The sequence below is a fragment of the Falco biarmicus genome, chromosome 5, assembly GCF_023638135.1.
Source record: "Falco biarmicus isolate bFalBia1 chromosome 5, bFalBia1.pri, whole genome shotgun sequence".
NCBI lineage: Eukaryota > Metazoa > Chordata > Aves > Falconiformes > Falconidae > Falco > Falco biarmicus.
Window position 1 is genome coordinate 80,163,216 of NC_079292.1, and position 12,351 is coordinate 80,175,566.

Sequence of the window (12,351 nt, forward strand, 5' to 3'; positions counted from 1 at the left end):
TATAAAAAAAAACAACATCTAAAGGTGTGTAGGAAAAAAAGGTATTTATTTAATGTATGCCTGTTTTCTAGAACAGATTATAACCTCTGTGAGTCCCCAAAGCTGAAGTCTACACACAGTCTACTTGAGGAGCCTCTTATGAGCAGAGAGCTTTAAGCCCTCACACTGCCTGTACACTTCTGCTATAAATGAAGCAGGCCGTCTTAAAAAAACAAACCTTAAACAATTGGAACATTAATTTAATCACAGGTGGGAATGCAGAATGGAAAGTTGAGCCTTGAAAAAAGGCTGGGACAGGTTTCATTTCAAATTCCATAATACGAGGATGACCTTTGCATCAAGGAAAACTCTGTCTTTAAATCTTACCCACCTCAGCTGGAATAGGAGTATTGGCAGCACGGTGCAGTTTGTTTTAATAAGAGAAAACACACTTTTCTTCTGGAGCTAGTTTCTAAATAACACCCTTTCTCCCACCACTACTCCAGCCTCTGCAAATAATAAATCAATCACAAGGGCATGTTGAAACTGGAGGAGGAGGGCAGAATCTACAGGTCATTAACGGAACTACTGGGCTGATAAAGTTTCATTGAATTCTTTGATAATGCAACTGGGCCCTGGAAACAGACTGACAAGTAAGTCCAAAACATTCTCTTCTAAACACCTATGAACCACACAGCTTTTCTGTACTCTTAGTGGTGAAGCTGAACTGCAACAGCTCGCTTTACATTCACAGGCTGAAACCACTTCTTGTCTATTTGAATGTTATGGAAATCAGCAGGAGGAAACAGTAAGTTTTATGTATTATATATATCTCTATAAAATTTTGCTTGTGTTTAAGACCTCCTCTGCTCTGCCAGATGCTTTTGAAGTTTTTCACCCTACTTCTGGTATCGATGAATTAAATGGAAGACACTTGCATCACCACTCATGTAATAGTTCCGTTGCATCTGAAAACCCTGAGGGTCAAGCAGGATAAGCAGCACAATGTATCTCCTTCTTCAGTTTTCAATAAGCAATTGCTTCTGTCATGGCTGCACATACGTAAGTCATCATGTCCTTTGGCTGGCAGCAAGTAGCTAACAGTACTCCTACGTCTGTCTTACTTGAGCATTAGGGCCTACACAAGTTTGAAGGGAAAAAAATCTTTGGGGACAATGACTTGCATCATTATGGGAGCAAATTAAATCAATACGAGACAGAAGCGATTTCAGACTATCACCCAGTGTATTTTCCAACACAAAAGCAAATGACACCGGTGGTAAATTACAATGTTCAGCTGGTTGTCCCTTACATTTCTGAGGCAAAAATCAATGAATTAAATTCTGCTCTGATTCTGGACAATCCATTAGAAGACTGCAAAGTTCTGTAATTGTCCCAAGGTAACTCAGCTAACTCAGCTCTTGTTTTAACTAGCTTGTTAAAATGAACAGACTAGTGAAGTGATTTCAGTTTTAACCAAGTGGCAAGCATCCCCTGACTGCAGCACCTTTAAGGCACAGCAGTGCCATACTGCATTCCAGTGCTAACTTGTTCTGTTCACTTCTTGTGGCTGTGACTCACAGAACAGTTTCTACAAAACCATGTTAAGGTGCCAAAAGCTGTCAGTGGTTTTCCAGCCTAAGCCCTTTTGTGTGTGGCAGACAACCCAGCACCTCCTAGGTCTTTACAGCAAAGCCTGCGTTTCTTGCTTACAAGCCTCCACATCTATCAGCAGAAATCTGGCAAGATCTGGTGAACTACTCAATTACCCCGTTGCTATGGTCTGCAAAGTGGTGACTACAGACTTCCCTTTGATCAAGACAATACTGTTTCCCAACTACAATTGTGACTGTAAAGGTGTGATTGCTAAAGGAATCTTGGTATCAGAAGTTTTGGCTCCCTTCTCCGCCAACTCAGGAAACAAAATAGGGCCAAACCCAGAAGGGATGAAAAAGTTTCAGCAGAATTCCACAGTAAAAGTTACTCTTTTTATAGATTCACTGCGTAAATCCTCAGATGAATAAAAATCCCAATTAACTTTTCCAGCAGCAGGAAGAGGAGAGGGAGAGAAGATAGGATCAGGTGGCAACAAATGATAGCCAGAGAATTATTATTGATTTGGGAAGAGCTACCTTTCATTGAGGGAATGGAATCCATCCAGATCCTTATGACTACTTAGTTTAACTACCATCAGAGACAAATCCTAAGTTAATACAGAGGAATAACTACTGAAAACCACAAGCATTTACATTAGCTCATCTCTGTTATGTTCTATGGAAACAGACCAGGTGCATTCCGCCGTGCTGCCAGTTGCAGGGACAGTAGCTCTGTAAACTGCTCTGGAGGATTGCAAGTGAAAGGCGAGTTAAGCCCTAAGGTCTTGATTTAAACACTTAATACAGAGTTGTGAAGTGCAGATAACATTTTACTGGTTTTACCCAATACTCAATAAAACCATTGCAGTTAAATGACACCATAATAGGACATAATACTGGGGGGAAATAACATTCCATGTTATGCTGGTTTCTCTTCCTCCTCCCTGTCTTTGTATTTGCTACAAATGGGTCAAACCACTCAGAGACTTAACCAAAATTATACAAGACACTTTCACAGGAAACATAATAATTCTGAATTAAAAACTGTAAGCATTTATTTTTTTTTTTTGCTTATAGAAGGCCAAGTACTTGTGAGACTGATTTGGCAAGGGGAAGAGCCAAAAAAGTTAAGCAGAAACACCAATCTACTAAAAAAGCAGTTTTCAAAATGCGAAGTCATTCTTCATTCACATCAACACACATCCCTTCCTCATATAAACACAGGTTACTCAGCTTTGGCTTTAGGATCTCACAGCCGCTCCAGTGAAATTCTATCTGTTCTTGAGCAGATCAATACCTGCATCTACCCTGCACACTTACCCCATCCATCTGCCCACCCTTTGCCCTCCTCCTCCCCCAGACACCTTTCTTCTCTGCAGGGTGCTGGAAAGAGAGAAGAATGCCATTTTCTCCTCCTACCAGCTTGAGAAGTTCACCTTCAGCAGCTCACCAACGCTTAGGTGACACACCACTGTAACCAGGCTGTTGGCTGGCTGTAGTTACCAACGGGTACATTGGCCAAACAGGCCTGCTTCAGTGACACCTCCCCCACCCACACATACCTGTAAGTCTTTCCTTTGCATGCATGTTGAGCACAGCACAGATCTTCTCTCATACATTCATCCTACATCTCAGCTTGGATGTATTTCTAACATACAGAAAATAAATCATGAGGCAACCCCCATATCATATTTTATCAAGAGATAAAAGTATCTCTTTAGAGTTGCTTTTAAAATTACTGTTGAAATAGCCAATTTTGTGATTCCTTTCCATCCTCAAGTGTTTGCAGAGATCTGCAGCAGAAGTTTTATCCTTAATCATCCAGAGACAGCTGGTGATGCTAATCAGGCAAGCGCATGCTGACAAAGCACAGAAAGGAACAGAGACCTGACTATACTTCAGAGACAAGGTGGATTAAAATTGGATGTGAAACTGAAGTGCAACAGCTGAGGTGCCCACAACTCTACAGTGAAAAGGAAAAAAGTAAACATGAAAATAGGGGACCTTCCTCTTAGGTGTAACTTACTTTTTCTAAATAGCCATTCAAGTATGGAGGCAACTCCTACAAAGACGAGAGCTCCATGCATATACAAATTCTAACAGTAAAAAACGTGACCGACAAGCTTACACTGCATTTGTTCTGGGAGGATTTCTTACTGCTTCTTTGTAAAGACAGTCATGAAACATGGAATGAAAGAAAGATGACAAATAGGCATTCACGTCACTCCATGTGTTTCCTACGAGCCTGCCAGCTAAAGCTCGAAGGAGAATCCCAGCAATTGCCTTTCACACCCAGAGCCTGGCAGCAAAGCTGAGGCAGAAGGGAGAAGAGATTCACCTAGAGAAGAAGTTGGTAACCAAGATGAAGGTGTCTGCCACCTTCTCCAACTAAGGCAGACCAATAAGAAAGACCAGAAGAGTAGCTTTCCATTTTCACAGCAAACAAACATGCTTTTCAACCAAATAATTTGAGGGGCTGCAGAACTGAAGCATCCCACCTGCCACTGGTGCCCACCTCACAGCAGATCTTTGGGAGCTATCGCAGCCTGAGCTCCCAAGGGCCCTTCTTGCATTGCTGGGACCCACGTGGCACTGCTGCTTGGTCACACCAGCAAATCCACAACCAGCTCAGCTCAACCCAAACCTGCTTTTCAGGGGGAGACACTAATTTGAGGCTCTGCACTGTACCAGTGCTCATTTCCATAGAGCTGACAAGAACTTCCTTTTTTTTTTTAATTTCATTACTCCTTTTGTCAAACCTTACTGAAGCTGACCAACTAGCTTAAACCTCTTTTGTGGGCTACAGCAGAGAGACAGACAACATGGTAAGTCCTATGAGCTTGGCTTCCCTAAAACCTCAGGCTAAGAAAAGCCTGTGAAGTGTTTTATACAACATCCCCACAGATCCAGCTGGCCCTGCGGCTCCGTGTGCCTCACGTGGGATGCACAGAAAGATCCTGTATTGTGCTCCTGATGGAGATGTAAGAGTGAATGTGTCTGTTTTTCACAGGTCATGGAGCCTGCTGGAAAAGCCCAAGGACAATGCACACTGGTAACAGCAAACTTTGGCATTTCTCTTAAGTGCCATTCAAATCAGACACTGCTCCCTTCCCTCCCTGCTTTGGATTCTGACTGTTCGGAAAAAGCCAAAGGGAGAAATTGATTTTCTTCAATGAATTCTTGAAAACAGACTAGAAGCAACTTCCTTCCTTTTCCCACAAGACCTAACTGTCTGCCAGTTCACCAGTATTAACTCAGCATCAAACACAATTATTTTAAAGCAGGGAGTGGAAAAGCTCTAAGACCCAACTGATGAGTCAAAAATCTAAGACTACGTGCATGTACTAGGAAAAGCATTGCAAGAAGGAGACTTTGAAGCCTGTGGAATTGACAGATTATTCCACCACCTTCATTAAACCCAGAATATGCTTCTTTATTAAGGGCTCTAATTATTCATAATTTTATATAGCCATATACTAAAAAATATGATATTAATATCCCTTTATAAAGGAAAAGAAAAATTAAAAAGCAGGAAAATTTGCAACTAGCTGTACAAAATAATATTTAGATGCTGTAATTTTAAGTAAGCCTTACCAAACTGTCTGTATTCACCAAAGGTATGCGGTGGAGTACATTCATGTTTAGCTTTTCTTTTTTTTCTCTCTTCTCCAAATAGCAATTTAGAATTTGTTACTGTAAATGCCGATTAGTGCCTGGCACATAATGTAACATTGCTGAAAACTATGCTAAAAAAATAAATCAAACAGCACTATAGTAAAGACAAAATATACAACCCCCTAACTTAACCGTTTACTTTGCCTTGAATCAGATCAGAGGCTCTTAATGCTGGGACTTAACAGCACTTTTCGCAGTCCCATTCCCATCGAACATTAAAATGTTTATCTGAAAGCTGCAGTATAGATTTTTCCCTTGCTGTAAGGAAGGAAAGTTGTAAACTTTCTGACTCACGAGTTTTATGAACCTACAATGTTTCCACTCTGTTTAAACGAGCTGCAGACCTCCACAGGCCATTACAATTCGCACATTCCAGCTCCGCTCCGCAGGGATGCTTGCCATTTTCCATTACATTAGCTCAGGCTGGAGAGCCCTGTTAGCAGCGCTGCCATCCCCACACTCGCTCTCCCCTTCCCGTCCCCTCTCCTCAGCCATGGGGAGTCCTTCCACAGGATTCAAGGTTTCATGGTTTGGGAAAGCCAGGGGTGTTTTTATTACAGCAGCATTCAGAAAGTGGCCTCGTTATGCCAGGTGTTTTACAAGCACAGTAGCAAGGGAAGTTCTTTGCCCTGGAGGGTTTCTGCCTTTGGTAAGACAAGGTTAATAGGCAGGTTAAGCAAACAAGGTTTGGGGGGGGGCGAGAAAGGGGTCAAGCTCTCCTTCCCACCCAAGTGGCATATAGAAAATTCAGACTAACGACAAGTAAAGAGAGCATACTGGACACTCAAGCTTGCCCTTTCTGCCTTTCAAGAAGAAAAAAAAAAAAATCTTCATTGTAATTTCTGTCAATTAAATTTCACAAGCATCCAGAGGTATCCAAAACAAAAGCAAACTTCAGAAGTTATTCTTGGTTTTGAGAAATGTTATGAGACCTCCAGACTAGTCAAACTTTGCTCTCACAGAAGACAGCAAGTGGATAAACATATGAAAGTAATAAACCCTACTCCCATTCTTCAAGTGCTTAAAACAATCATGGCACTAAATGAACACTCAAAACTGCATTTTAAGTACAAAGGGTGGGAGGATATTCGCAGAGGGCTCACTGTAGCCAAGGGTACTCGTTTTTCTATGCTCTCATTAAAAATTGATGGAGAGGGAGACTTTTAAAGAGGGTGATTCAGAGCTAAGCTCCTCTCACTCTCGTCTCCTCCCCACCGACACTGGCTACGCTCCATGGGTGACGGGACCACTCGGGGAATACTGCACTCCCCCGGCAAGACTTCTGCCTCTTTCAATAGAGACTTGCTTCGAATAGTGTCAACCAGTCAGAGTATCAGGAAAACTGGCATCATGGTGCAACTAATCCTCCTTTCTCTAAACACTGGCAGGGTATTTTAACAGCGCATTCCCACTATAATTATTTCAACTTGCAGATAACTTGATTATTTTAATCAATGACCTCCACTTGAAGGTATGTTCTTCTCCTTGAGGCAATCTGCAAAGACTTATGTGTAGGGAACGCTCAGAACTTTGGTCAGCCACACAAGCAAAGCTCCAAATCCAAATGGTAAAAGGCATCAGGATGTTAGACAGGAATTTATCAGACAGCATGAACCACAGCTCCCTTGTGCCATCTTTCAGTCCACACTGGGTACCCTCCTACTTGGCGTATGGGACTGCAAAAGTGGGGAAGAAAGCTCAGCCTCGCAGCCCTGGACACTTCAGGAGATAGAAATGATCAGGTCTACCTATAAGAGAATATTCTGAAGATTTCCTGCTCCTCTGCCACAAGGCACTGTTTTCCTGGTGACAAAGCAGGGAGAGCGCACTGGGCTTTTTTTCCGTACAGCTTTGCTTTAGGCATGTAGAGACAACACAATGGTAAACGTACCCTAGAGATACTGGCATTTTTATACTAGGATTCCTTTAAATGGGCTTCCAATTTCAAATATTTAAGAAAAATGCCAGCGTAAACAAGACTGTAGAAGAGTTCCTGACTCGTTTCCTTCTCCTTGCATCCCCCATGCAAATCTTCCATTTTGTACACACACTTTGTTAGGTGAGGGACAGGTCAGAGGGAAACAATGATTCGGGAAGTTTCAGCAAAAACATACCTTTTGCAACAGTCCCTGGCTAATCACTCACTCTTTTGTTTCCAGGACCTTTGCCCAGTCTCAATGGACTCATTCTGTTTGCTCTTTCTTTACATACTCACACAGCTTACAAATTCATTCAGTGCCCATTGCATGTGTCACCTGCATTCATCACTAAATAGAAAATTAATAATTTATGCCTCTCTGCTTATCACAGTAGCTTTAGGCTCTGTAGAAGCTTATCAGAGAGCTCTTGTAGAAGCAAAATCCATTAAATCACATCAATGCTGACATTTTTGATGGGTGTAAGGGTAGCAGAGATTAGGAGGCAATCCACCGCTTAGGCCTTCATCACCTGTCAAAAACACTTTTTTTGATGGTGACTGTACCCACAATCAACCATGGTTTTGGGAGGGAGGCACAGAGCTCCCGAACTCAGGGGCTCTGCAAGTCAGATGCAGGCTTCATGCTGGGCACCTAGAAAATCTGTAATTCTCTACTAGTAATTCTCTCAATTATACAGATAATCTGTGTAGTAAGTACGCAGAAGTTTATGGACCCCTTTTCAAGACAGCTGTCATCTGATTGAAGGATGCCAGCTTCATCTCCGACCACGAAGCAAGTTTTCTACAGACAAGACTTAAGCATTCACAAACCTCATACCATCTACAGATCAGGTGGATGACATTTAATGAAAGGCATGGCTCCAGCGGGGTGCAGTCATGCGCAAATCTGCATCTCGGCATACAGGCACTGGGTGGGTAAAACTGTACAGGCAATTCTAGAAGCTCACAAAAGGCTTAAAGTATATTTAACTCCTCTTCCACTTGTACACTTTAAAATCCAGTACATTAGGCATGTTTTCCGTAAACATAAGTTTTCCATACTGGTTCTCAGTGGCATTGAACACCACAGTACATCAAGTCTAAGTGGCAATTCAGTGACTGCCAGGAAAACATGTCCTTCATTGTTTGCGGGCAAAATACACTCTGGTCTTGTACGACTAAAAAATTCTTAAGAGTTCAGTGAAATTGTTTGTATGATCCTGCATTACAGTACTCTGAAGTTTAGCTAGTCCTGGGACATTTACCACTGCTCCACATCAACCTGAGTATAAGAATTCCCGCTTTTGGTTTCAGTTCAGAGCCACCACAGTGTTTCTCTGTAAGGCTATTACAATTTTTCATGTCAGATTGGAAATACAGAAAAGTAGGCACTTCTGGTTTTTCAGAAATCCTTTTTAGACTGAGTCTTCTGTAAAAAAAAAAATAATAATCACAAAATAAAAGGCTGTGCTTCATCTTCTCCACAGGCAACATTTAAAAGGCAACCATCATGAAGACATCTGTGCTTGCATGAGTAGGAGCAATCCAGATTAAAAGAAGCAGGGAAGAGCGGGTGCTTTAGGAAAGTAGAACATGAATAGTTTCCATTAGCATAGTGGAATACAATTTAAGGAAGCCTCTTGACGTCTACCACCTTCATACTGCTAATTCAAGCAAGGATCAGTAGTCTATCAACTGTTTCTGCAGAGCAAGCAGAAACCCCATAAAAATACTGTAACTAGGAAATGGACTCCATGAATGTAAATCCAGTTCTAAAAAAACATAAAGAGAAAGAATCAAGTCACATCCCTGTGTTTAAATCTTACTTAACTCAGTAGTGTAGATGCGGTGATGAGAGTGGGGTTAAGCCTTCAAGTACCCACATTTCAGTATTTTGCACACTGTTAAAAATTAAGAACCAAAATAAATGTTTAAATTCCTGAAAACATTCCCTACCAGATTATAAATATTTTTATGAGGTTAGATCAAGAGCTTAAACTAATTGGTAAGGGTTCCTTTGAGGTCTTTACATTAGTTAGTTCAATGAAAAACAACCTCCAGGGTAGAGCATACCTTTAAGCACAACCTAAATAAAAAAACACCTCACTGAGTGCTCAGTAATGGGAGGAGGCAGGACGAACAGATGTAGGAATTTCAGATATTCATTAATTGCTGCTTATTCTATCCCAACAAAAAAATATTTTCCTACCCCAAAACGTTTATTTAAGGTCGGTATTTTAAACAAACCAGATTGAGTGTCATAGGGAAAACTCAAGTCCAAAGGTTTTTCTTTTTACATGGTGCACTGACCCCTACTCTCATTAAGGGCCATAAACATTTATGAGAGTTTGTCATCAGCTTGCTGAGACAACACATTTTATCTAGTTTGTTAGAGCCACGTAACAATGACCTCCAAGGAACTTTCCATGAGACTGAACCTAGCACCTTCTCCTTCACCCCACATCCCAAAAGGTTTCTTGTGTGTGCGTGTGTGTGCATGTGTGTAAGCACCTAGCTTTTTAACTGATGTAAAAAACCAAGACTATGGAATGTATTTTCTTAAGTAAGGATTAAAATCAGAGAAAATTCATTATAAGAGAAGGAAATGCTACAGAGCTGAAGGAATAGACTTGGCGGTAAATACTATACTACCAATTCATCTTAATTAGGTATATTTCCTGAAACAAGTATTTACCTGTAATAGATCAGTAGTAAACATTTCCCTTAATTTCCCCTTTGTTCTTACACTCCGCTACCACTGGTTTTAAAGCCATCAGTTGTTTCTGCATTCAGAAATATCCTCATCACTATCTATTTAACCAAAAATAAGACTAAATCCTCAAATGTAATCTTTGCTAAGAGAAATGCATTTGACACGCTAAAATAAAAATCCTCCTTTCTGTAAGGCAGGTTTTGACACATCAGATTCCCTTTCTCTCCCTCTAACACCCAAACTAATCCTTCTCAGGTACACACGGCTAAGTTCACCTCAGCTAGCAAATGTACACTAGTATCTTGCATATGGTTTAAGCTGCATTTTCAGCTTGAACAGACAACGACCACGTGCTAGAAATAAAAATGAAACAAAACAATTTCTCACGGTATCATTATGATACACACAATTAGTGTTTGCCCAGACTGGGGAGCTGGGGAAACCCCCCCTTCCTGGTACCGTCCACCCCAACAGGAGCCACAGGCAAGTTTCAGGATGGAGACACTGACCACCACCTTCACTGGGACCAGCAGAGGAAAAAGACCAAAGCCATGTCTCACATGTCTACAGAGGGGCATGTAATTAATGCAACATTAGTTACACGTAACATTAGTAACATTAATAAATTAGTTACATGTAACTAATCTATAGAGGGACCGTAGAAGGAAGGGAAGTTCTGTGATACTTGCCTCTGCTTGGCCTTATTAAGGATCCCCCCCAACTGCACCCTGCCATGAGGTCTAATTCTCAGTTATTAAGAGAGCTGTGTCTCCTATCATGGAAATGAAGTTGTGAATAGTCTGTATTGCTGCATGAAGATGTAATATGCTTCTGGTTATTAAAAAACCATCAGGACAGATGAGCAGAGTTGGGTATTCAAAAGATAAAAGGATTTCTTAAGAGACATGAACGGGTTCTAGACTGGCCTATTTTTTAAATAACAGTTTAAAATTTAAGAGAGCATCAACTACATATTTCAGCACTCTTACATTAAGCATTTTCTGTGCCTAGACACCACAAGTTTACTTGGCGGATCATATGGAAGAAGAGTTGCTTAATCCAATACTGTAGTCCACGACCCGCAGATGTAATTCTTACCAAGGCAGCAAAGAAAATGGAACCACCAAACATAGCCAAAGCAAAACCCTACTTAGTTTACTCTAAGTACAGCTCACATGAGCACCAAATACACCCAGCCAAATGCTGAAATTATTCATATTCTCTGTACTCGCTTTCAAAATAAGTGTGGGAAAAGTTCTCTCAGTACCACAACCACCTCCCTATCACTTCCATCTGAAGTCACTACAAACGTCGGTGAAACCTTCTTGCTAAGAGGAAGCATTTCACTGAAGTTATTTGTTTCCCTCATCATTACTCAGTCTCTGACTGTAGCTTTAACATTTCTCAGAAACTATACACGCCGTTAGATCACTGATCGAGTCACTGCAATGGATTTCCTACTTGCATTCTTCATTCCTTCTTCCTTCAGCCCTAGATCTACTTCATGCCCTCCTTGTTCCTTCTTGTGAACACTGGGTGGTTGACTGTTCCATGACAGAAATAACAACACAAGTGCGTGTTAACACCAGCAAATCCTGTCTTATAAGGACTTGAATTTCTATGAATGCTTTGACCTGATATTTGCGGGGAAAAAAAAGAAAAAAGATGGCATGTGTTTAAGGGAAAAGACCTAAACAGAGTACTACCCACTTAAGGGGCTGAAGTTTACGAAGTCACACCAAATAAATCTCTGTAATACTGGGAGGTCACCTCTCTTGTTCTTACTGTACTAATTACCAACTGAGTAAGAAGAGATTTTCCTCCTAGCACACATTTAAGCTGAAATGCTTAAAAGACTAGGAAAACACATTTCTTTTACTATTTTGGACCCTAAAATAGCAGCCATATGCATGTAAAACCCCCTGCATTGATCAGTTTCCATCTGCACTGCACTAATGGTGTAATATATCCCCTGTAAGATACAATTTCCAAGCACTGTATGTATGAGTGCCTCTATATGCATAAAACCTACAGAAAAAGCTATGCTAAAACTGAAGTTCACACCAGCACTGCTGCAAACCTGTGTATGCATCTGCTCTAACAATAGCATTTTCTTTCTTCTCCTTATTCAAATGTTTTGGGGTTTTTTCTCGGCACATCATACCTGAAAGCAGATACACAGAGCTGAAATTCTTCTCCAGTTTGCCCAGGAGCACAGCAAGAAAGCAGTCAGAGGAGAGAGTGGTCACATCTTTAGAGCTTTGGTCATACACCACCACTTCCTGCTTGCAATCAATTTCAATCTGAAACACAAGTAAAAATCAGAGTAAGATAGGAAGGAGGAAGATGATTAAAAAGCACCACGTTATCACCTGCATCAGGGTTACCACATGCTGCTATGCAGTAGTTCAGATTTGTAGATTTCTTACATAGCTGTACGCACAACAGTTTTTATTTCATACTTAAATGCC

General features: G+C 41.0%; 1 protein-coding gene across 20 annotated transcripts in view; it reads right to left on the bottom strand.

The window, feature by feature from the left end:
• The window catches only part of DUSP16 (dual specificity phosphatase 16), a 75,939-nt gene that overhangs the window by 19,056 nt on the left and 44,532 nt on the right, over positions 1 to 12,351 (bottom strand). For all 20 annotated transcript variants that reach the window (XM_056341872.1, XM_056341880.1, XM_056341866.1 and 17 more), the window contains one exon: positions 12,045 to 12,183. In XM_056341872.1, the coding sequence (XP_056197847.1) occupies positions 12,045 to 12,183 (139 nt within the window). The remainder of the gene's footprint in view (positions 1 to 12,044; positions 12,184 to 12,351) is intronic.